Here is a 26245-nt window from a genome sequence, read left to right on the forward strand (position 1 = left end):
TGGCAGCTGAACTTCAGTTTGGCTCCTCGTCCTGCTCAATTTGAGTTGTCTCAGCTCTTCTTCAGAAGCTCTACGGTTCTTCCAGGCCTGGTCTGGAGCAAGAAGAGAAGAGCAGAGGCTTTTGTCTGCCAGCAGCCTGACCCTGGTGTGTTAAAGGGCCATGGGGGTGCTCAGCTGTGTCCCCAGGAGCAAGGTGGGCAGTGGAATTCCGTGCCACAGGCACAGAGGTGATACAAAGCTGTTACACCTGCCCTCTGGTAGCTTTCCTTGGGCAAGGTATATTCAGACAGCCAGTTCCATCTACTTTTAAGAAGCCTGAGTGCAGTAAAGGGCTTTTTGTATAACTGGAAACTGTGGTGTATCACGGTGCTGAGCAAGCAGGGAGTCATACTCTGGAGACATCTGTGTTTTATTGATAAAGATTGAAGTGCGAGTGGTGCTCTGCTGTCCCTCTTGCTTCAAGGCAGTCTCTCGAGCTATCTTAATATTGAGATATCTTGTTATTTTACTACTTTGAACTGAAGGGAGAAAACGAGACAAAAGCCTAGAAAGGGAAACTCAGTAATGTGTTTGTGGAAAGTTTAAAGCTTTGGAAGGGTTGTAATGCTCTTCTACCTTGAGATGCTAATGCTGAAACTTGAAACATAACACAATATCATTAGCAATTAAATGTGTCTGTGTACTTCTCTTACATCTTGTAAGGCTCTTGCAAATCAAAAGGGAGATGTACAGACATCTAATAAAATAATGATTTTGAAAGCAGAGTTGCAAAGCCCTATTTGCGATTCACAGACAGCATCTTCATGCCTGGCATATTTGTATAAGGTTTTAGAATAAAATTAATTGCCGTGGGCTTTGGACTTGTAAAGGATTGACTTTTGTGCTTTGCCTGTGTGTTGTGGGTACTTTGCCTTTCTGTAACTCTACTTTGGCGGCTTTTGTGCTGTAGTATTCCAAGATTTTAACTTAATTTTGTTTTCAGTCTTTGAATTGCCCATGCTATTCTTTTGGTGGCAAAGGTTGTGTGTAAATAGACTGGTATAAATTTAAGAAGTTAATTACATATTTTAATAGCATATAGAAGCTCACTTATATACGTATGTGTATCTAGTGAAAAGAAAGTGTTTTAGTAATAAAGCAGAAACACTTCTGAACACTGTCTTTAGATGCCAATAGCTAACCAGAAGTGGATTTGGAAATACATTTTTGGTGAATGCATTTGTTTTGTGATTTTCTACTATTTTTGACACCTGTTTTATGTTTATTCTGCTAAAACAAAGTACTGTGCACATGTATATGTGCACATCTGTATGTTTATTATGCACATGATGTATTTGTTACAGAAAATGTAATGTAAACACCCAAAAGTTCACATTACTTTAAATACTGAGCTTAACTGTCAACCACAAAACATATTTGCAAACTCTTTCAACATGTGTAACATATACAGCCCTAATTAGAAACATTACAATTGCAGGAGATGCCCATATGTTAGTGGTAATTGTGTTGAAAGAGTTTGTCTTGTGGGTCAGAGTTAACTTTGGAACATACACTGTGAACTTTCACATGTTAGGGTTTCGTAACCTGCCTTTAAACCGTACATATATATATGTGATATATATGGATAGCTATGCCCGTGTTGTGTTAGGTTAATTATAGCTGAGGGTTTTTAATGCAGTGATCTTCTGATATGAGGAGGTAGTGTTTAACATATGTTCCTAACACAGTTATGGAAGTGTTGTCTTGAAAAAGGCAGTGTTGTGTGTTGGTACGTGCACTGGGCCTTTTGTACACGTCATCTTTAGAAGATCCAGAGCAAATGTAAGCAAGTGCCCAGTACTGCAAGGCACACAGGAGAATATTCTGTCTGCGGCAAGCTACAGTCATTTTAGAGTGTGAACTACAGTGTGTGTCCCTCTGCCACACATATAATTGGATATTTATGGGCAACATAATTTCCTACAGAATAATTAGAAAGAAATTTATGAATGGGTCAGGGCTTTCCACAGAAAGGATGTTTTAAAACAGTTATTTATTTCATTAGCATAGTTCTGACTGGCTTGTTCTGTACTTTGTCAGTTTAAATATGCTTGCAACAGGATGCAAGCCTAGCAGAAAACATGTGTATTTAGTTTGCCATTATATGTGAGCAAATAATAATAACTATGAAGATTAAGGCAGTGGCTACAGCAGTAGACAGTGTGCTTTTGTGATGAATACAGGTAGGTTTATAATTGGGTCTGCCTTCAATCTCCAACGTGCCCCGTGGTTTCCACATTCTTCAAATCAGTGTGAAACAGAAACAAGTTGGTGAAATAGCATACAACGCGTTTGTATGCCATAAATAAGCAGTCTTTTATTAGTGGGACTAGAAATACAGCACTTTAAGTGTGGGATGTGTTGGTGTTAAAGTGTTCAATGTATAGGTTTAGCATCTTAAATGAGAGGGTGTATGTAATACCCTGCTATTGGCAAACGCTAAAATGTTGCTTTAGCATGCTGAAAGATCTAAATTTTGATTCATTAAGTTTTATGTCTTGAAAAATGTCTATAATGGTGTTTTGCAATGCCTTACCATTAAAATCTGGAGGAAATAGAAGGAAGTCCATCTGGTTTTGTTTTTGAAGAACCAACAATGCCGTGTTAAGGTACAAATGGGGATCAAAAGCAGTAGGCATTGGGAATGAACCTGCTGTCACAGGCTTTTTACTAAGGATTCGTATTTACTAACACCCCTAAGCTGTAACTTCTCTTTTTAATAAAGGTCTGTTATCCCTACTCACACTAGGGATTGGAGTTTAAAGTTCAGGGAAAGTTTTTGTAGCAGTTGGTTATGAAAGCCATTTCTCATAACTCCTGGACTTGTGCTCAAGGACAGCGCTATCAATACTGTCAATTTATAAAGTCAAAATCTCTGCTGACCTTTGGTCTTGGCATCTTTATTTATTTATTTCAGCTTTGGTCTCTGAAGGTTAGTCCCCTGCTTTGATATGAGAAGAAAAAGACTCACAGATGATAAGAACAGTGTTTTAATCCTTTCCATGCTGTCATGGGAGCGTCTGCTGTTGTAATATATTTCAGTGATTGACTACATTTTGGGGAGAAATTCTATGTGTGCATTTTATTGACTGTGCAAATACTCATCCACTTCAGGAAGAGCATCCTTGCTAAGTACCTTGGATCAGAACTCAGTGGAATGGAGAATTACTTGTTTTAAAATCAATGGAACAAGGCCTGGTTGTACCTGGCAGTGTTCTTCCAAACCAAGCGTACAAAAACATTTCAGATGGTAAGGGGTGGGGTGTCTTTTTAGCATCAGCTACATCCTTACCCAGTAACTGATACCACATCTGGTATGAACAAGGGTTCGTCTGGAGGAGGATGGAGCCACAGGTATGTGTAGGAAAAAATCCTGTAGAGTAAGACAATTCTTATAAGGTGCTAATGTTTTTAGCTTGACACATTGGTGGGCCCAGAGTTTTGTTTCTATACCGTGTTTCCCTGCAGAGTCACTGCTGGCAAACCTTGATGTCCAGGCAGGTTTTAGGACTGCAAAGACAACCATGCTGAAGGAGCTGTATGGGCCAGCTTGGGCCAAAGAGAATTTTGGGCTGAGCTGTATTTTTTTTGCAGCCCAGGATGGCAGTGGGGCTGCTCGCTGTACGGCCAGTGCTTCTGAGTCAGAGCTGTGCTGCTCTGGTAAGTACAAGGCTCCTGCCACCTCCTGCTTTGGGGGACAGCTTTTGTGAGCAGAAATGGGTTTCTTTTCAGGGCATGCTTCATGTATGTGAGGTTGTCTGAGGGGTTCTTCCATCTTACCAGCTGTTTCATAATTTGAAGAGGTTATTGCTCAAACTTACTGTGGTTGCATTTGAAGTGACTACTCATTTTATCTTTTTTTTTTTTTCTTTTTTTAATGAGGAAAAGACGTATTTGTGTGTGATGATCTCCCCACCACCCCTGTTGCTCTCCCAACAGGTGTCAGTGTAAGGCAGCAATGGTAAAACGAACAGGGAGACAAAATGGCACAAAACAAATTTGCAGCTCAGCAGCTTGAATACATCTCACAAGCAGAAATTGCAAAACTCCAGGGGATTGCCCCTAGGGAAGGTAATAGTTTGTATGGACTTACCTGTATATATCAATACACCTGCTGCCCTCCTCCAGCCTGTTCCCTGCATTGCTTACAGAAAGGATAATGCATTTCTGCAGGGTTTCGCAGTGCTTCTGAGGTTTTGGGAGTAGTTTGGCTCTTGGCAGTTCATTGTTTCAGGACAATGACTGGGCTCGCGAGCTGCACTGTTGAAGCAGTGTAGAGTAAGGGAGGGCTCCTTCCTTGCAGCCCCTTTGGCTTTGCAAGCAATTAAAAACATTAAAAATAGACAGCAGTGCTTCCAGCCCTGCCTGCGGGGGATGAAAGCATGCCTTGTTTGTGTGCCAGCCAGATGCTAGTGCATCGGGTTACATCTCCACGCAGACCCATGTCCCTGTGCCCACGTGAGTCCTAACAAACGTTTTTGTGGCTGTGTCTGAGCGACTCCTCGCAGCGGTGACCCAGCGCTCGGCAGCTCCGTCGTGGTGCTGCGCTGGGCTGTAGGTCTGCACACCAGGATGGGTGGTGGCCCCGTGATTCCCCATCACACTTCGCATCGCATATCTGATATTTTGCTGTTATCCTCTTCTATGGTAAGCTTTATGAAAGAGTCTAGCAGTTGAAGTTCCTCTGTCATTAATACGTGCCGTGCCCTAAAAGCGTTTCATCTACTTCAGACAATGTAGTGATTTTGTTTGGCCTGATGACAATCTCAAACGCCATCTTCCTGTTCCTCTCGCCTTTTTTGCCTGTGTTCCCAGTATAAAAAGCGCCTCTGTGAGCCTGGAAAAGAAGAAGAGGCGTATTTTTCCCCTGATGAAAGGTTTTTGTCTTAGAACCATCAGCTACCCAGGACGCACAAATCCGAGCTGTCTCTGCTGGGCTCCGGGTCCTTACGTTAATAGTGCTTCAGCCCCTTCCTTTCTCTCTGGCAGAGCAGCAGCAGATGCACGCTTCTGCCAAATTACAACTCGGGATCGCAGGCTTGTTTAGCAACACCCTTGTGGGCTTTGAGTGAAGATGGAGCGGTGCCACGAGGCAAACAGCCCTCCGCTCCTCCTTCCTTCATGTCAGAGAGGAGAGGCACGTGCAGAAAGCGCAGCAGGCGCAATGTATGCGGGGGATCAGCAAATGGATTTCTGTACTGCTTGTTCCCAGGGATTTTGGGGCTTGATAACAACTGCGATGGCACCTTGTGCAGGGTGTAGGTTCTCCCATCACCCTGGCAGAACGGGTGTTTGAGGCACAGCCAAGTGAGGGGACGTGGCGGCGGCCTGGTGGAGCAGGCAGCACCCGGAGCTGCTGAGGGCAGCAGGTTTCTCTCAGCACCAGGCCAGAAACCCTTACTGGTTTTTGCTGCCTCTTGGGGGCTCACACTCTTCCTCTTCCACTGTTTCATTGTCGAGCCGCGTCCCAGGAGCTCAGGCAGCTCTTCATTTGGTGGCCAGTGTCTCCATGACAGGGCTTGGCCTTGGCCCCCAAGACCAAGCGACGCCTGTGCAGGCAGGAGCTCACCCTGTGCTCTGGGGAACGCCTCCCAGCCCCGCTGTGGGCCTCAACTCGTCACAGCTTCAGGATCAGAAGCTGATAGAGGGAGCAGAGAGGATTCCTTTGGGATGTCTTTGTAAGTCAGTTGTTCCTGTTTACAAGCCCCAGCAATACACAGTTAGGGCAGTTACCCACGACCAGGTGAGTGTGGTGGCCGGCCGCCTCTCTGACAGCTTTTCCCCCTGATGGCTTTGGGTGGCATTCTGGTTCTGTTGTTGTTGTGTTTTTAAGTCAGATTCTCACTTTTGCTAAGGGATCAAACTGTTGAAATACAAATATATTTTTTCAATTTTTTTTAACATTTTGCATAGGAAGGGTATCCTGCAGTACATGCTCTGGTGTTTCAGCTGTGTGTGATTGACGCTTGTCTCCTTGTTTGGCTGGTGAATAACCGAGCAGAACTCCAGGCTGGGAGAAGCCCATCTTGCGTGGGTGCTGGTAAATAGCCACAAATTGCCATTTTTGTGCTGTTTGTTGGACGAGCACTTGGCACAGCGCTGCTCAGCGACACGAGAAGATTTCAGTGGCTTGGCACTTGGGTTTCCTGATCCTGGTGGGAGGGCAGCGCTTGGGCTTGCTCTCTGGAGGAGGCCACGTGTGGGAAGCATGCAGGGCATGGCTTGTGCAGGCTGAGATATTATGATTGGTGTGTCAGGGTGATCTGGGGAAGATACTGCATCTTACAGCACTTCACTTCCCCCCTCTGATAAAAAAGCACTAATGAGATCGCCTTCCTGTGGGAAGCATCCCATGAACTGCTCTGGAGAGGAGGAGCAGGTGTCTGTACCTATCGGACGTATTTTAGCACGGCTGGCACGATGCTGGTGGGTCTCCAGGCAGCCTTGATGTCTGGGGATTTGTTTCCTTGCTGCATTAAGGCAATTAGGGGATACAGGGAGTATTGTGGGGTGTGCATATATATTGTGGATGCAATACTATGGACATGTATTACCGTGCATCAGATCTCCCTCTCTGTCATTCCTCCTCATCAAGATGAGCAATTTCAAGCCATGCAGGTCATTTCTGGGGCCCCATGCTGCTGGAGAGGAGATATACCCATGGCATGCCTTTGGAAATAGGATGGAAAGCGGCCCAGAAGACCAGCTCAGATTGTAACTGCAGAGGGAATTGTGAGCAGCAGTACTCAATTTACAGTATTATCTCACATTTTCATTTCTAAATCACATTAAAGCCTAACAGGTTTCCTGGAAAAAGCCTTTAAAATTCTCGCTTGATTATTATTTTTTTTTTATTTTTTTATTTTTTACCTCTAAAGAAGCTCTATCTCTCAAACAATGTGATGTTAGCTGTGGTGAGAAATTTGGAGCAGATGAAAATATCTGTGTTTTGTCATTTTTTACAGTAACTGTGTGTGTAATCTGTGCTATAGACATTTCCAGAAATTGTGTTGCCGCATTGCAGAATTTTAGAAAGCTCTGCTGAGATGAAATGTTTACAAAGAAACATTTTTAATCTTTGGTGAAAGAGGTGGATTATTTTGGTTAGGTGGTAATGTTACTGGTGATAAATTAACCATGTGGGTAGGACTTAAGAATTGCATCTTCTAAACTTCAGGTTTGAGATGACAAATCTGGGTTCTGCCTCATTCGTAGATATGGCAAATCGAATTTATCTAAAGAGCGTGAACTCTATTTTTTGAAATTTCCCTGCACTGAATACATTCAAAATAAAGAAAAATGTTCTTCATATACCTTCATTAGCATGCAGCGTGCCATGACAGATTTATGAAAGGCATCTCACTGCTAGAGTACCCTGGTGCTTTGTGCCATTTGGTAAATAGCATGATGATGTGCTGGGCACTCAGGTTTCATTCTCGGTCCCATTCATCATCTTGCTATGTGACTCCAAACAGACTATTTCACTCCTTTGTCTCAGTTTACCTGTGTATAAAATGCTGGTAACATTTCCTAGTGCTGCTGTGAAATGTAATTAAGTTAATGCTTGAAAATACTATTTAAGTACAAGCTTCAGCTATTATTCACTAAAGTTTTTAAGTGCATAAGGAAAAAAATCCTTCTTGTTCCACTTCTGTTTGGGGGTTATTTTTGGTTTCTGCTTTTTTTTTTGTTGTTGTTCTTTTTCATCTCCTTCTATAGCTGTCGCAGGAAAGTCAGGAGAATGTGACATTCAGTGAGTGGCACCAGAGCCCGTGGAGGCGGGGGGGCTGAAGCCTTGGAGTGTAACCAGTGATGCTGGAGATCATTAACACTGCTATTTATAACTGTAAAAACTAGGTTTCAAGGGGAAACAGCTAGGCTTAGCGTGGCTAATTATACAGCTGTTAACTAATCTTGCAGTGATCCTAATTCCACCAAACCTTCTTGCTGATGTTTCATGGCATGGATACAGTGCAGAACCTGTCAGGTGGAGACGGGCTCAGCTGCCCGGCTGTGCTGCCTGCCCGTCGGCCTCTGCAGATGCAGGGTGAGCAGCAGGGACCAGCCACCACCAAACTGTGTCCCCCTGAAATGTGGCTGCTTCTGGAAGGGTACGGGCACCTGGACTGGAGGCGTTAAGGAAATCTCCAGTTACTACTAAAGTCAAAATGGCAGAGCAGGGGTTACTGGAGAATTTGACAGCTGCTCCGAGTGACTATAGGCACACATAAGAGTATTTGCATTATTAATTTTATGTCTTTGCACTTTGTTAGCATTTTCTATAGAAGTATTGTCTCAAGGGTCTATCTGTGTGAATTTAATGGTAAGATCAAGGTCTTTTTTCCGTTTAAAAGAATAAAGGTGATCTCACTGAAAAAGTCTGATCAGTAAAAAGGATCAAATGGATGCATCAGAGGAATTTGATGCTCTTTTCTGTCATCTTTCCTGCTCCTTCCTTGAGTCTCCTCCATAGTTTTGAAGTTAGAAATCACTGAAGCATGACCTACTTTCCTGTTTATATTGCCAGTACGTATTACCTGGTATTTGCAGGTAGGAGATGCTTGAAGGGAAGACGAACGGTTGCACCTAAGGCACCAGTGACTCCCTGCTCCACTGACAAACTTATGAGCAGGCAAATGGGGACTTAGAGGCCCCGAGTGCATTGAATTACTGTCAGAGCTGGTCCCGTACATATTGACTTTATTATAATATGCATAGCTTCAAGCCAAATGCAAACCAGCAAAGCCTCCAGCGGTCAATTTTCCATTTGGGACCAGGGGCAGGGGAGTTTGCTTTCTGCACTTGCTGGTTTTACTGTTAGTTCTCATGTGTTAGTGATTACCTTTGATTTCTCTTTTCTCCTGTATTATTTGATCTTTTCCCCACTGAGAACAAGAGGAGGCAACCCAATGGGAGGGAAAAATAGTTTAGGCTGGGACATGGCATTTGTGTGAAAAGCTTTTCACATTTGCTTGCTTGAGTGCTTGAATCTGGAGCACTTAATTTTGGCAAATCGCCTTGCTGAGAGTCCTCTGAAAATGTCTTGTACTTCGGACGTGCACATTATTTATTTATTTTTTAAGAAAATGAATTCCATGAAGCACTTGTCATTTCCCCATCTTTGATGGTTTTGCTGTTTTGTTACAAGAGCTCTTCTGGTCTCTGGTTTCCATTCATTCTGCAGGGATTCATTGTCTTGAGTCCATCTGCTCTGCAATCACTGTCCAACAAAAGTACTCATTTTTCTCCCTTCGTTCCCCTCGCCATCCATCTCAGCCTCTAGAGTCTTCCACGAATCAAAGGAAATCTATGGTTTATTTTTAAATTCAGTACTTAAGTAAGGGGGATAGTGTAATTTCATTATGGATGGCATCCTTTAGCACTGAAAAGCAGCAGCTGTTGTTAACCTTCTTTGTTCGCTGAGCCCCTGGCTGCTTGCAGGCTGCATTAGATGAGTCGCTGGGCAAACAGAGTGGCTGTTAGCTGCGTCTTGACTTCGGCACTCGAAGAAAGCAGAAGACATTCTTAGGAAGCACAAAGGATTTAAGTATCCCGTGCATGGTAGTAGTTTGGAAATAACTACAGTCTGGCAACGTGTAAGGCATCAGTCTGCTTTGGGGATCTGCTGAATTTGTGTGTGCTCATTATATTATGGGCTGGAGCTGTTACTCAACACTGCTGGTTTTATTTGCAGATGATACAAGGAACGGTCTGTCTGTGTCAAAGTGGTGAATGCTGCCTCTCATTGATTCCTTAATTCTTTAATTTCTGGTGTGCATTTCCTTGATTCCTGGTATGCATAGTTAAAGGAGAAGGCCAGAAAATGTGCAAGGAAGAGGAAAAAGTGTCTCCCCCTTGTATTCTCTGTTATCACACAGGAAAGAGAGTGTGTGTGCTTTTATTTTCCTAGTATCACCAAATCTGTAAAATTTAACTTAAATTTCCACACAGTTGGGCAGAGTAAAAACAATGAAGAATGAAACTATCTAAATGTAGTAAAGGTCTCCCTCTGTTCTATAAGAAGATACTTTTTGAGAAGCAGCTCTGAGTTCAGATTTAAAGCTCTGCAAAGCATGCATTTTCTCTGGAGTATGTATGAACATGGCAGACGCAAGCAACTCCTCTAAAACATTTGAGGTACGTGAGTGTGGTTGCTCAGATGCAGTATAATATAGGGGTGGTGTAAGTGCACATCCTCCCTAGAGTATTTTTGTTAAATATCGCCTCAATTTCCTTTCCATTACTGTCAAAAGGCATACACTGCCCTTTTGGTGGAATAGATTTTTGCAAGCCCTTATACACTGCATGCAGCTGTGTGGGTTTTCAGACACATCACTGAGCTCCCAGGTACGTGTATTCATAGGTGCTAGGAGCAATGTATTTGGCTGGTTTCCACCCCACAAAGTTTTCTACATCACCTTATATACTTTTCCACCTATAGTCTAGTGTTTCTGTGAAACACTGAAATATAACTGCTTTGTGAGCTTGGGGTCGTGACAGTTTTCACACACTCCTTATCGTAGCACTCCTCATCAGCAGGTGTCATTGCAGCCTCATGACTATGCTCCTATTCCCTGATTGTCTGAGCCCAGCTCCACAGTGATTTCAAGGCAGCCTTCCAAATCTCCCAGGGAATATGTTACAGCTTTCCCCAAGGAAAAGTGCTCACAGGAAAATTCGAATGGCACAGCATCTGCAGAGCTGCAGGGAATAAATCCCCGTGCCCTGCTCCGGTCCGTTGGGAACCAGGGCTCGAGCTGCCTGTGGGGAGGTGATGTTCACCTGCCTCCCTCGTGCAAACAGGGGTCTGAGGATCACCCTCCTATTCTTCCTGCAGGGCCTGCTGAGCTAAGGGAATTGGTGCATCTCCCTCCTCCAGGCCGAGTGTATTCTTCAGGAGACCCAGCTGCTTTTACTGGAGACACCAATCTTGTGCCTTCATCTGCTCCCTGTGTGTAACCACAGGGAGTGCAAGCGCCAGGAGTCAGGCTCTGAGCCACACGGGGTCCTGAAGGTGCTTTCTTGCTGAAACAGAAACCAAAATCACGATTCACCTTCCTGCTGCCAGAAACGATGCCTCGCTTTGCTGCAGAGCTGCTGCCGGAGCATTTCTGAGCACGGGGCAAGCAGCAGTGGCTGGAGCAGTCCTAGGCCTGCCTGTGTCAAACAGGCTGCCTGAATCCAGCTCTCTTCTGCCAGAGGAGCTTAGCTCAGCCTGGGGTCTCTAAGGCAACAAGGGCTTCTACAGAACAATTTATTATTATATATATTTTTTTTTTTAACAAAAAAGAGAAAAAATAAAGGAACTCCCCCCCCATGCATTCAGCCCCATTCCTGCAGAGCTGTATCTGTGTGCTCATGTGTGCTGCCAGTGCCTAATTAAAATGCACCTAATTATAACACCAAGGTTGCTGTTGGTTCTGTTTCAAGAAGCTCCTGTAGCACCCTTTTCTTCCCAGCTGAGAGTGAAAAGTGGAATACAATAGGAATTGTCACTTATTTAATCTCCAAAGTTTGGTCCTTCAGTTCAAAAAGGTAGAGGAGCATTTACTTAGTTTATCTTTACTGTCTGGCAAAAACCCAGCAGGGCATAATTATATAGAAATGTAAAACATAGGAAGTTTCGTTTAATTTATCTTTGCCGTGTTATTTTTTATTCAAATGTAATTTTGCAGTCCGGTTGGATAAAGTATAAAAGGGCTCCTTTTTTCCTCTTCTGCCACCCAAAAAAGGAAAAGATTTTTTTTTTATTATCTTTCCTTCTTTCTTAAATTTAAGAGGTCTGTAATTCAGTAATTTTCATAGTGGACTTCACCACAGAGAACTGGTAGAATTCCTCTTACTGTTAATGGTTTAATGTGGTTTAATATGGTACATGCTGCGGAGCAAGTACACAGCTATGCCCCAAACATGTTGCACTTAACAAAGAGCCTGACTCTTGAAAGCCAATTACTTTATGAATTTACACTGAGATGTGTGTCATGCAGCACGAGCTTACACGTGCTGTCATTTCTCTTCTTTATCTTCGCCTTGGAAAATGTGACCCGGGAGTGTGGTAACACTGCTGAATGCTGCTTTTATGAGCAGGGATGTTACCCCCGTTACTTTGGGTCATCTCTCCATGTGCTTTGCAAGTGTTGGAGCTAATGAATTAAAACATTCAGGGAGGGAAACAAAAGTCATTTGTAAGGAGCTGATTGCCTGCTTGCATTTCAAGGCTGGTGGCCGAAGAAGACTCTAATGCCACTAGTGTTGTTGAAACACATCAGTCCTTTTCCTTAATGCCATTTTTCTGGGTCTAAGTCTGTTGTGTGGTATGGAGAAGGAATAGGCAGCAAGGCTTGCTGCTGGACTGACTGTCCTGGGCAGGAGCTGGGAACTCCTCAGCTTGTGTTATATCCATCAGAAAGTAGAGTGTGAGAATAAAACCTTCAGCTGAGAGTTGGTATTCCCCCTGCTACAACAGAAATGTAGCTCAGTTTCTTGGCACGGTGTGTGTCAGCACAGAGGTCCTCTTTTACCTGGCTCTCGCGTGTTGGAGAGCTTAGGAAGTTTGTTTTCTCTGCAGGGCCTGCAAGCCAGTTTTTCCAAGGAAAGTGGCCTGGGCATCCCTTTCTCCAGGAGTGGCCCAAGTCCTCTGTGCTGACGCAGTGAGGATGTTGATGAACAGCTCGATGCTGACGGGAGCTGGGGAGGTGGGTGTGCACCCGCTGGCCCATGGGGATCCCTCCTGCCACCCGCACGACCTGGCAACACGGGGCAGGAGGGCTGGGGTACAAAACCTGCAAGCAGCCTGGCCGAGCTCTGGTTTCTGATACAGAGCTTGAGGCCGCTGCGACAGCTGCTGGGGAGAGCGTGCTCGTGACCTTCCCCTGGTGACAGCCGTGCGTGCGGCTGTGTCCCCGCTTGGTGTCGGCACACGTGGGGCCCCGCAGCATCGGTGACATCTGGAGGGGACCACCCGGTGAAGCAGAGCACTGTGAGACGCTGTTGAGAGCTCAAACCGTGTCTCATAGCAGTGCGGGGCGAGGGGCAGCACCCTCCTGACTGCTGAGTTTGTGCCTGTCTGTCCCTGCCCTGCAGACTTGCCAGCAAACAGCCCAAAGTCCCCATCAGGCCAATGTCAGCAACGCTTGGCATTGACTTTCTGAAGTGTGTATCTCCTGAAGTTGTTACTGGATTCTCCTTCCATCCTACAACGGGGACCTCCTGGCCCCTTGGTGTTGGGCTGTGCCCTGCTTCTCAGGAGCGAGTTCCACATCGGCACCGAGGTGGATGCTGATCTAACAACTCGTACATTATTCAGCACCCTGAGATTGAGGGATTAGCCAGGTTATGCAAAAACATATTTTATTTTTTTTTCCACAGACTAATTTGCACATTAACTTTCGTGTGCATTACTGATCTGGTTCTAGGGAACTTCATCCTGTTGCTAGGAGGGATAAGCTATGAGACACTTAAGAATTACTCAAAATGCCTGCAGACGCAGGAAGTTAATGCTGCTCTGGTTCGCATTTGGACAGCTGTCATGTAATTAAAAAGGCTAGGCAACTCGAGAAACTCTAGAAGTTTTTCCTTGAAGAAAACTGTAGATGTGTTTTCTTTTAAGCTGTACTTTGAATGCTACGTGGTACCTCCAGTTTCCAGTGGCAAAATCCTCCATTGCAGCGGGAATTGCAGAGCTACTGCCGGACCTGCACCTGGCAGGGAGCTTTTAGCAGATCTTTCCCAGGAACAGAAATCCATAGAAGAAATTCCATTATCTTATTTATAAGTGGGAATGGGAGTAATTGAGTCAGTCTGTAGAAGAAAATGCCTTTCCTTAACAGGCAAGCTGCTTTGTGACTTAATGTAGAAGCTTTCTCTGTTGTCTTCAATTAATATGAAAAGGCTTCTCTGCTTATGAATATTGGTTGCGTTTGGTGCATGGCAAATTTTGCCTTTAAAGGGATTCTTGTAGTCAGCTGTCACCTAATTCCTTTAGATCGTGTTTATGTAAGAAGGACATGCTATTTTTAGAAGCTTAATGTAGATATCAGTATGCTGGGAGATGAGATTGTGCTCAAAGAGAAGGATGTACAGGCAAATTCCCTTCACAACGTGCCCAGGGCAGTAGCGTGCGGTGTGTTGTGGGGTGTGAGGAGAGCAAAAGCACTGGGGAGAGCGGGGGGAGGATTTGTCCACCCAGTGCTGCTCTGACCTGCCAGCCCCATTAAACGTGGGCTTTTACACAAAGACAGAACCTGCGAGGTCCTGGTGGTTGACGTTATGAGAGTTTTTGATCTTTTTAAAAAAGTAATGAAATCTTAAAAACTTTGGAATCCCTTTGTTTATGGATTTTGAGCCTTTAATGCTCTCTGTGTTCTTCTTGCCCGCTTTTCTGTGGGGGCTGAAGCACGCTTTCTGCTGTCACTGAAATGGAAGCTAGCATTCTTGAGTATTTGACTCCAGGAGCTTTCCTTGAAAAGGAGCACTAAATATTTTCAGGCTTCAGAAAAAGAACAGGAACTGTCACCTTGGGAAACGTCTGCTTGTGTAGGGTTTATGCACGAGTTAGTTGTAGGCGAGGTGCAGGGTTTTATTGCACCTGTAGGTGCTGCAGTGTAGCATCTCAGATGTGCCGTTGATTTGGTTGTATGCTCCCAACTATGTGTTTATAGACGAGGCAGTCCAGGACATTACAGGTAGTTTGTGTGTAGATGTGTTTGCTCCGTGCACAGATACCTTCCAAATGTATTTGCATGTGTGTACGTGTAAGAACAAAGGGTCTCAGAAAATGTGTTTCATGATTTGGTATATCCCATTTTTTCCCTCCTCCCTCCCCTGCAGTTGTATAAGTACTTTTGATGGCAGCTGCTGGATTAGACCCAGAAGCTTAAAAGATTAAAGAAACCACTAAAAGCAGCCAGGAGGAAGCGAAGGATCCGTTTGTCTGAAGGTTTGTGTTTTCGTACTGGCGGTTGAGAAGAAAATTGCAAACAGGCCCTGCCCTGCAGCAGAGGGCTCGCAGACATCTGGGTGGTGCAGGGGCCCGGTGCCTGGTCCCCGGCGTGCTGTGGGGTGACGCTGTGCCACCCTGGGGTGCTGTGGGGTGGCAGCGTTGGGCCCCAGCCTCTCGCCTCCTTGTTGGTGTAGCCTGAGCAGCTCGGTGCTGTGGAAGCCTGCTCCATCCCTGCTTTCTCAGCGAGTGAGGTGAACCTCTGAAATTGAAATACAAGGAGTGAGCTGCAGATACTGCATTTTTACCTTGCATCAAACTGTGCTCTGTACTTCTGCTTCTGCTGTCTGCTAAGCTCCATCAGGAACATTATTTTTAATGAGCAGATTTCTTGTCCAGGTGGCTCTAGTCGATGGCAGGTAGCACTGAGCAGGGTGCAGCATCTTTCGCTGGAGTCAGGCTGAAGCCTGGTTCTTTGCCTCTATTTCTTTCTTTCTGCATCCACCCTCCATAGCCCCAAACCTAAAAGCAGCTGTTTCAAGAAGTGTTTTTTTTTTTTTTTATTTTTTAACGTGGTCTTCTGCTATGTAAAACATCTGCTGCTTTCTGGCTGATCCCTAAACATTACTGATGGTGTGTATAATCAAACCCAGGGTCCTGGGGAATGTGAGCCAGTCTTTCCTTTTCTCATTCTAAACAAGCAGTTCTGAGCTGAAAACAGTATTGGGTGCGGATGCAGAATAGACCCTGGACACCCAAACTGCATTGCTAGGGTAGAAAGAGTGCTGCTGAGCACGTTAGGATTATTAACATTAATCTAATCTTTCCGTTTGTCAAACAGATTTTTGAGTACATGGAGACAGCTTACCCAGTTCTTAAGACAGTGCTCCCAGATCAGCTTGTAGTTTGTTCTGTAATACCATGTGGATTTGCCGGGATTTTCAAGTAAATACATTATGTATATGGCTTACAGATTGCTTAGGCTGTCTGCATCAATAATTAAAACGAAGGAGGGGACTGTTCTGCAGAGCTTCCCCCTTCCCTTCCCTCATCCCTTTTACATGCCTATTTTTATCTTTCCTCTCTCAGGATAAGGAAGATAAACCTGTAGGAAGGGAGAGTGTGTCAAAGGCAGAGCTGAGCGTTTTTCCAGCAGGGATGGGAGCTCGTGGCACGTCACTGCGGTGCCAGCACTCAGCATCAGCCTGACCTTTGCCGTTTCCTTTGCAGATGCTTTGATTCAGACTTGTCAAGAGCTGCCAGCCTGTTCTCTCGGCTGTTAAAACAAGCACACCTTGTCTACCGAGACAGGACAAAAAGTGTCACTCTTGAGTCTTGTGGAGGACGTCATGCGCTGTTGGTTAGATGCCCAAAACAGAGGGAAGAGGTTCGGTTTGATTTGGCATTGCTGTGGTGGGCAGAACATTATCTGGACTGGACAGGGCAAGCTTTTAGGGGGTTTCATTATTGGATATATTTCTTTCTTGAAAAGAAATTTCTTCTTTCTTGCTCTGTGCAGCCGGGCTCTGCAGCCGGCCTCGAGCGCTCTCAGCAGTTCCCGTTATGCAGTGACGCAGGCAGAGCTGCTCCTTTCCACACCAACATATTACCTGCTGAGAACTAGCGAGCGTTACTTGCCTGCATTTTCTCCCCAGCTTGGTTTAAACCTTACAGCATGACCAAAGACACCGACCCTCCAAGGAGGCGTGGGGCGGCTGGGTGTCCCCGCGCAGCTCAGCCCGGGTACGCGGTGCTGCTGCTCTGGGTGGAGCTGGGTGAGCAGTGGCTGCAGGAGGTGCCCGGTGTGGTGCTCGCTGTCACTGCAGGCTGCTGAAGCTTTTACCGTGGAGACTCACATTGTAGCTGGGAGCATCAGCAGTAGGGCAACTTCCAAACGCAAACACTGTGAGCTGTTACAGGGTAAGATCGGTTTCCTTTTTGTAACTAGAGATGGAAAATCACCTGGTTTGCTGTGCTCGGTGTGAAAGAGGGTTCAGTGCTGCATGCACCTGTACCTGGTCCCTTCAGTGTGTTGGGAAGCCAGGTAGAAGGTGTTACAGAGGCAGAACTAAAGCTCGTCCAACATTCTCTCCTTCCACATCTGGCTGAAGAACAAGGATGCAGTTGAGTGTCAGTAGCCTACATAATCTGACTGCTTTTTGAGACAGCTCATTAGGGTGCTTTCTTGGCTGGAAACTTTGTAATTGGCCTGAGATCACCAAGTCATGGGCTGTGAAAGAGCCATTAAATAATAACTACCTTATCTCATTACTGACCGCAACCACGCTCTGCCCAGCAGCCTGGCGAGGAGCTGCTGGCACACGGCGCTGCTGGCTGCTGTTCGGGGTAGCTCACAGAGCGTGATGCTGGGTGCTGTGCTGCTCTGCCTGCACTGCTCACATCCTATTTTCAGCTTGTTTTAGGGCTTTTCATGGTATACTCTGCCTGCATAACTACAGTTTTGATGTGGAATTATGCAAGGAGACCTGATACCATTCAGAGCTTCCTATGAAGACAAGGAACTAAGTACCCTTGCTGGCACTGCTGGATCTGTTTTGCTCTCCCTTGTCATACGGAGGGACAGCTCTGTGTGTTTCATACCTATAAAGACAGCTGCTGGGTGCTCTGTGGGAAATGCCTAGAGCTATAAGAAAGAGTTAGGCATTAACTTCTGCAAATATAGCAGAACTTACAGTGGACGCTGTAAAAGCAATCTGGCCACTGCCATGCACTGATGTAGCTGCTTATTTATAATAATTGCCCAGTGTGAGTGTAAGAAATCCACAAGCCTCTCCCAGAGGCACTGGTGCTGCAGCTTCTTAATGCACAAAGTTATTTGTGTTTTGAACACCCCCATTGTCATATTTCTTAGCTCATCTCAATTGTTTAAAAAAAAAGTAAGAAGCTTTTAGGGAGGTATTCATAAACACTGAGGAAGCGTAACGCTGTGTTTGTTACTTTAAACTCGCTGAGATCCAGAGTGGTTTTAGCAACTTTGCAGTGGCTCTGCATAAGGCAAGGACTGCTCTGCTCTCCATGTACAGTGCCCAGCGCTGCTCTGAACGTAAACTGAACATAAACTCTGGCTGCTGATGCAATACAGATGTTAATCAGAATTTACAGTAGTTGAACTGAGCTTGGAATTTAGCCAAAGGGACTGAAATGGAGCGTTAATCAAATGCCACAATTACTGAGCCACACTTCCTGCATTAAAATAAACTAATGAAGAAGATGCATTGCACACCTAACATCTCAGTATAAAGTAAGCCCTGCCTTGAGAATGTGATAACCGTAGTCATTAGCCTTTACCTTTCACTATCTGAGTAAGGGAGAGGGTTATATAGATGTTAGCCTGCTCTCGGGAAGATGATTAAAAAAAAAAAAGCTGGCTCTTTTTAATAAACTAGTGTAATTGCAGATCTGTTTAAGTAGAGGCATATGATACGTATGTTTGTGACAATTTTCCAGAGGGATGGTTTGGCTAGTGCTAAATAACCAGGCTCATTTTCCCATAATGCAAATGTTATTCACAAACTATTACCATAATTGATGCACCGAGCCACTGTAGAGTAAATAATGTGTTGTGTGTGGGAAGCAAGCTAGAAGTCGATGAATATTAAGGAACAAAATCTCATTTTTTAAGGGAAACTTCACAAGAATTAGAATTACTTTGAAAATCAAAGGGGAATGCAAGTTCAAATCGACTGGTTGGTTTTTAAGCCGTGCCTACATGCACACACACGCGTACGTAGGGGCTGCAGAGCGCAGCCTGGCTCAGCTGGGTGCTTTCTGCTCGGTGAGCACAGAGCATCCACAGAGCCCGTCAAAGCAGCGTGGGGCCTGGGGACCTGCAGGTAACGTCCCCGGGCAGCGGGGGACTGTGAGCAGAGCAGATCTGCTGGCAGTCTGAGAAATGCATATCTGCAGGGTGATTGCCATTGCATGGGCAGGTGCTGCTTTTCCAGGCACTGCTGCCCCCGAATACGTTGCTCCTTCGGTTCTGTTCCACGTGTAAAGGCAGCGACACACAGACAGCTGGAGATAAGGCGTTGTGGAGGTGTGTTCCAGTTGGATGAAATAGTAGAGTGTCACGAAAAGCACCGCTTTGTGTGCTTGAGAGCTGTGTCATTTCTAACACTCTTCTGAGCTTTGGTGTGTGCTCAGAACAGACTTTTCTCCAGGTAATAAAAACCTGGTCAAATACAGCTGTAGCTCCAGAAACCAGAAAGCCAGGGAACAGAACGCAAAGGCATTGTGTAGGATTACAAAAGCATCATTTGATCTGTTAATTTCCTAAGCTGTTTTGTTCTAGATGCCAATTACAGTTATTTTTTAAATTGCAGATTATAGCACTGTGCCTTCTTTTTCTGAGGGATTAAAAAGACATTTTATGCAACCTTTGCCTCCCTTTGCTGAGGATGCTCACACGTGACTTCCTGGCACAGGAACATATATATCGTATAACGTCAGTGGCTGTCCTTATTGTAACTTGATAGAACTCAGCGTGGCAGAAGCAACATATTGTGAGCCATCACAAGCCCAGCTCTTGTGCACCAGGCTTATGGGCTGTCCTTCCTCTGTCTCAGTCTGTCTCCTGCATATTGTAAACCTCTCACATATGTCTGTTCCTTGCCTGTGGACTGTTCCGAGCTGTCTTTGAGCCTTTCAGGCTTATGTGGCCGTGCCTCCTAGCCCTAATTTCACCTATAGAGCTGATCCCAAGCAAGGTTATCACTCCCTATAACTTGTTACAAATTGGCATTTCACTGGAGAAGCTGTGGTAGTTCAAACTGCTTTTCTCACCTTACTCTAATTTCTCTTGGAATCAGGCAGCCTTAGTTATTAGGCTTAATCCTAGTCCCAGGGAAAAGCAGCTCTTCTCATGCTGTAGCTCTTGCAGCAGACAGAGAAAACATTACTTACACCTCCTGGCTGTAGCAATGAATGTTCCTGTGCAGCAGGGCTCTGCCTGGAGGGCCGCAGGGGTGGCCTTGGTCTCCTGGAGTCCCACGTCTGTCTGAAACAGCACCGGGAATTTGTGTACAGCGAGCCTGGGATGCTGCTTGTCCTGTGCCTGCTCCAAGTGGATACTGGATACAGCTCGCTGACACTGCCAGCCTGCACCAGGTTCGAACCAGTGTCCCGGAGAGCTTCTTAAAACCTGCACAGAAGGACGAATTGCCAGCCGCGTGTTTACGATGAGGTGTTGGGCAGCACTCAAGATGCAAGAGCAGATGGTGTTGAAGGGAGAGCCAGGGTCACAAGGTACAAGACGGGATTGTGACTATGTTAATAACAAGACAGCAAATCCCACAGTGCTCTCTATTAGCCTGAAAGATGATAGTTCCCTGTTGGCCTTCACATGAATCAGAAATGTCTGATAACGGGGGCCCCAAGGGGCTGTGGACGCCTCGTTAGTTCCACGTGTTGGTTCTGCAGTGCATCCATTGACTTAGGGTCTGGCCTCTGGGGGTGTTTTCTGTGCTTCCTGTGCCCTGGGCAGCCTCCAAGGTGCATAAAGGACTTTGGAGACGAAGCTGGAGTAATTCTGGGTTACTTCTAGCACAGAAGCAGTGGGACGGAGCACGGGAAGTTTGCATGAAACTGTTGTTTGCAAGGTCGAAGCAGGGGAAGTGCAGGGCATGCTGGAAGGCAGGCAAGCAAAGCTCCAGCACTTGTGCTTCATTTAAAGTAATCCATATTACTCTGCATAAAGTAATCCACGTTACTCTGCAGTTCTCTGAACTTGGGTAAAACTTTCTCTCCCTGTCAGCCTGCAGATCCCACAGGCTTTGCTCTTGGCTTCAGATAATCTTCCAGGGATCACTGCTTTGGCTGGTATGTTAGGAGCCATTGTGAACTGTGAAAAACATCTCAGAATCCAGAAAATTGTTACACACTGTCTTTTTCTTTTCACAGGCTGATCATAAAAATTGCTGTAAACATTTTCTGGAGATGGGATCTTCCTATTTATCTGAACTTTGTGCCTGTTGTTTGTCCTCCCCCCTCGATACCCCACACTTCACTCTGGTTGGGAGGTGTGAAAGCTGTTATGGTAATAAGCAGCGAGATGATTTTCTGCTCTCATAGTGCCAAGGAGATAGGAATGGATGTAATTCATCTTGGATGTAGTCCCTGCCGCAACTGCCTCCTCTCCCTTCAGCCTCCCAGCACACGTCTGTGTACACACCGAGGTTCATTTTCCCTGGGACGAGGGTCGGTGCTCCTCAGCTTGCTGTCGGATCAGCGCAGCTTGGCTCTGCAGAGTGCCCTTGCAAGCGGGTGGATCTGGGGGGTTGTTTTGTGGCATGTACGAGGTGACGTGGTGGCTGCTTTGCTCCTTGCCTCCCTCCCACTTAGCACCACTCACATCAGCCTGACTTGAGGAGTGCAGCGTGCTTTGGGGTGGCTTAAAAATCAAATCTGCGCTGCTCACGGTCTGGTTTGTGCCTGCGTTTGCCTGTGATGAGCTTTGTCACGGGGATAACTGAAATGAACAGGGATCGATACCTACATTATACATTAGGATGTATTAAAAGGCTTAGAAGCAATGGTCCGTTAAAAAGGAGGTTATTGCAGTTCCTTTATACACTGGCTCACATTTGAAATGCTACGTTAGAGTGTGACAAAACCTGCTCAATAGATCAAAAGATGTTTATTTTGGGACAAGTGTGAATATTCTTTCAAAATATGGCTCCTTTTGGGGGAGGAATAGCAAATGAAGTTGAGATTTTGGCTGTACACACTTAGAGTCTGAATAGTAAATAATTTCATGTTATTGATGGCTGTTTGAAAGGGAAAACAGCGATTTGGAGGTTAACGCTGCAGCGTGTTTGGAGATGAATTCCTAACCAAGGTATTGTTTATCTGGCAACAGTTCCCAAACAAGGGAAGATGAATTGCCAAACAGAAGCAAAGCTGTCGTGCGACGCACCGTATAGACAATAACTCTATAAAATATGAAATTCAAATACATTTCAGCCAAAATGCTGACACTGGGTTTTGAAATAAACGGGGCTGTGTTTTGCCCACCTGCAAAGTCAAATGCTGTCTTGAAAACCGCGCTGTCGCGTACTTTGTGCACACATGCAAACCTCAATGGCTGTTGGGTGTTAGAAGAAACAGCCAGGTCCTGCCGGCACTGTTTGTGGCTGCTCATGCTGGCCGATTCAACAAGGAGACAAAAAGGAGCGATCCTGTGCCCTGACCTGCCCAGCTGGGGGCCGTGGCGCTTGGCAATCCCGCGTCTCCGCTCCCCGCGCTGCACTTGTCCTTTGATTACAAAAGGACGGCTCTCGAGGGATGTCATTGTGCATTTTCCTGAGATAAAATAATAGCTCTGTGTTTTGTGACCCTGGAACTTTAGGTCCTGCCAGATGCTAATGAACCAGTGGAAAACATCCAGGGCCCGGTAATTGCTTTGAGCCCCAGCTGTTTGTGCTTGGTACGCTGTGTCAGAGCTCGCTGCTCTGCCGGCTGCGCCCTGTGATGTTGCCCCAAGCTCCCCTTGGGGCCTCGCGGGTCAGCGCAGCAAGCAAACTCCCCATAATTGGGTACAAGAGAGCGCAGAGGGCTGCGTGGACATGGGCAGTTTGAGGATGAGCCCTGCTCTTCTGACAGCACCCCTGTGCTTCCCGTTGGGCACCTCAGAGGCAGCGGGCAGCCCGGGCTGCTGTAAGGGCTGGAGAGGCAGCAGAGCCACAGCTGGGATGAAATGGAGCCTCGTGCACTGGCCTGGCCTCGTCCAGACGGACAGCTGGATCTGTCCTGTCTGATCTGTGGGCCCTGGATCTGGGTGTTCATTTGCTGCTTCAAAAAAAAAAAAAAAAAAGGCTTTCTAGGTGCAGAAATGCCAGGTACCAATGAAAATCAGTGTTGTGGTTTGCTTTTGACGTGTGTTCCCTGCAGGAACCTGCCCAGCCACTGACTTGCAAGAGGTGATTTCTGGTGTTTCCAGAGACCTAAACAAGGCCATTTTTACCACCCTTTTTCTATAGCTTGCTGCTTCCACGGAATTAAAGGGACACTGCAAATACTTGCCCTTGGCAGCCGTGGCTGTGGGTGGCAGGGGTTTGCTTGGCTGAGGTGGGCTGGGGGGGACCTGCTCGCCCCGCTGCCTGGCTGGGCAGGGATCTGTCTGTGTAAGCTGTGAGAAAAGCTCCCAAACCCTCTGGTGGCAAGTGAATTAGCAGCCAGCCCCTCACGTACAGCTTCCGTGTGGAGCACTGTCAGTACTGGTAACACTTTTAGGTGGGTAGATAAAGTAGGTTTCAGGGTCTGTCTCGTTCATATCCCCGTGTGCAGATAGCAGGAGGCGGTAAGTCAGTGGTACGAGTACTTCCTCCATCTCAGTCGATGGCAAGATACCATAGACCTGGAAAAGGTACAGGGAGTGATGAAAAGGATCTGTGGAGACAGGCACAGCTTCCCTGCAAGGAGAAATGTAATAGTGTGTGTGGGGGGGTCTGATCCCAGAAAGGGGTGATGTGAGGAAGGCAAGAAAAACATGCAAGATCAGAACCGATCTGAAGACAAAGAGTGAATGATTCACTTCTTTGCAAGAGTGAGTGCTGCGAGGCTCCCGCTTAATGGCCGGACAGCTGGTTAGAAACAGAATGAGGCAACTTTCTCCTACTGCCCGTTGTGAAATTCTGAACCTTGTTTCCACCCTCTGCAGCATCTTCTGGAAACATAAAGAGGTTCAGCTGCGTGTGTGACAAATTCGGATCCGTCTGTTGTTAGATGAGATGCTGTGGGCACGTCTCTGGACTTGAGATTTCTTAACTTGTTTGCTTATGAACCTCAAAGTATTTGGACGTAAGATGCTGGGCCAGATAGCTGTGCTGCAGCACAGCGCTTTCTGTATACAGCAGAAGTACAGCAGACTGATTATATTTGTCCTGTACTTTGCAACTTGATATTCACTGCTCTGTGGCATGCTTGGAGCAGGGAGATTTGCAGCGAGCTGCAACCAAATCGATGTGTCTCGTTACACTGGAGACAGGGAATCGGGCAGCGTGTTTCTGATCAGGCAAAAAAAAAAATCTGATAGGGGCCTCCCCAGCATTTTTCATGCATTAATTTCATGTTGATATCTCTTTCTTTAGGAAAAGAGTCTTTACAGGTATTGTTTTAAAACGGGAACCTGACAGCATCAAGGCTCAGCAAGTATGGGCATGTGGAGGGGGGCTGAGAAAGGGGGGAGCCGAGGAGTCCGCCTCTGATTCCCTGCTCTGGTTACACGGCGGCATTACCGCGGCTGCGGAACCGGGAAGGAGATGTTTGCTTTATGCTTAAGAGGCTTTATTGTTTCTAAACTATATTTAGTTCTGTAATCTTGCCCGAGGTGGGGGAGGGCGGCGTGGGACAGCCTCCGGAGCATCACCACCCCGTTCAGTGGGAAAGCGAGGGGTTAAGGCAGCAGCGCAGGGCTTTCCGATGGGGCAGGCTCGTTGTCAGAATAATGTTTAGCCAGGTGTTAATCCGTGTCTGGAGGGAAGTGCTGGAATTCATTATTCATCCCACTGGGGGAGGTCACGGTCCTGGGAGGCTGCCAGCGCCAGAGCCAGCCTCCTGGCTTTACTGACATGTGCCATTTGTGATGAAGGCAGCTGAAGTCCATTTGAGGAATCCTGCTGTCAGGCAGCCAAGCCGGCGGCGAGCGCAGCGCAGGCGTTGGGCGAGCACTGGTGCAGCGAGCGAGAGCGCAGCGCCCAGGGCAGAGGGGGACAGGCGGCAGCGTGCGAGGGGAGCGTCGCCTTCCTCCTGCCCTTCTCCTCTTCCTCCCACCCTGCGCTCCCCTGAAACACCGTCTGCCCCTTGGAGAATTGGAAGTGGTGCCGGCGAGTTGCTTTTCCAGCAGCAGGATAGGCTTGGGTTACTTTTTTTTTTTTTTTCTTTGCTTTTTTATAAACGAGGGCAGGAGGTGAGACGATGATCAAGTCCAGTTGGTTCTATGTCAAGTTCAAGTATGCGGAGAAGGTAAGTGGGCACCTTTCCTCCTGCAGCCTCCCCGAGGGGCTGCCCTCAGCCCCCTTCCCTTGACAGGCAGCTCCGGCCCCGGCACGGAGGGAGCTGCTGAGAAGTTTCACCGGTGAATTTGTTTTCCGGGGGCTCGATGGATAACGCCGTGCTGAAAGGCAGCGCAGGGTACGGCTCGAGATGTGACAGCCACCGCTTCAGCGTGGTACGAGTGGGGAGAGAAGAAAAACTTGCATCTAATTCCTGTGGCACTGTGTCAGTATTTTAAAAAAAAATAAAAATAAAAAGGCAGCTGTGGAGATGTGTTTGCTTTTCTCGTGTGTGGAGCATGAAAGGGAGAAATATTTCTTGTTCTCTAGAGCTGGTTGTAAGATGTGACCTGCTTCTGCAGGGAAGTCAGGTTTTTTCTTTTATTCTCTTTCGGTAACAAAGTAAATATTTAATTGTCCATGATATTACTGGGAGAAAAAAATGGAAGTTTTATTGATCAAAAAAGTAACAAAATGTATTTTAAGACTGTTTGCTGCATGCTTTGCTGTGGAACTTGCTGCATTTCCTATTGCACAGACAGAGCAGGGTGCTCTCTGTTGGGTGTTCCCCTTCACACTCAGCCTCTGCTTCCTCCTGCCTGTCCCTGGGCACCTGGGGGAAGCGAGGGAGGGCAAGGGGAGAGGATCCCTGGGGACCTGCTTGACAGCGATGCCTTTCCCTGGAGGGTTTCCTGCCCCAGGTTAAAGACTGGTCTTACTGCCAGTGGGAGCCAGGCAGAATATTTGGAGGTAGCTTTGCTGTGCTCTTTACTCCAGTGAAATGGGGAAGAGAACAAGACAAATTTGGGGCGGAAATACTAGGAAGCCTCACTGTCTGTTTGCCAGCCATCCTCAAGCAGGCAGCAACTTGCTTTCTTAAAATGGGGAAAAAAAACCACGTATGTGCTATTAGCCTGAATTTTTTTATTCTGGAAAATAGTCCCACATTGATTTATCTCTTGTGTTTGTGCCTCAAGTTATACTGCATACAGCGGATGCATATATATTCCCTTTAACAAGAAGCATATATATTTCATTTAATGAGATTGTCCCATCATTTATCCCAGGCTGCAAATAGCGCACTTAGCAAAGTCACAGATTTAACTGTTTTGTTTTCATTTGCTTTGAGTAGTCTTACAAAGGCAATTTGACTGCCAAATCTGCTTTATTAGGCAGTTATATTTTATCTCCTTCATGTTTCTCTGCAATAATTCTACATTATTTAAAGTCGTGTCATACCTATAAACATCTATATCAA

The 26245-nt window shown here is 46.2% G+C and overlaps 1 protein-coding gene across 7 annotated transcripts in view; it reads left to right on the top strand.

The window, feature by feature from the left end:
* Positions 1-26245, top strand: part of AUTS2 (activator of transcription and developmental regulator AUTS2) — a 756836-nt gene that overhangs the window by 212576 nt on the left and 518015 nt on the right. The window contains exon 1 of one of the 7 annotated variants that reach the window (XM_068656153.1): positions 24617-24958. The exons of the other annotated variants lie outside the window; for them this stretch is intronic. Coding sequence (XP_068512254.1) covers positions 24911-24958 — 48 coding nt within the window. The 5' untranslated portion in view covers positions 24617-24910. Of the gene's footprint in view, positions 1-24616; positions 24959-26245 lie in introns of those variants that run through there. 7 annotated transcript variants of the gene reach the window in all.

The sequence above is a fragment of the Anas acuta genome, chromosome 19 (genome assembly GCF_963932015.1).
Source record: "Anas acuta chromosome 19, bAnaAcu1.1, whole genome shotgun sequence".
Lineage (NCBI taxonomy): Eukaryota > Metazoa > Chordata > Aves > Anseriformes > Anatidae > Anas > Anas acuta.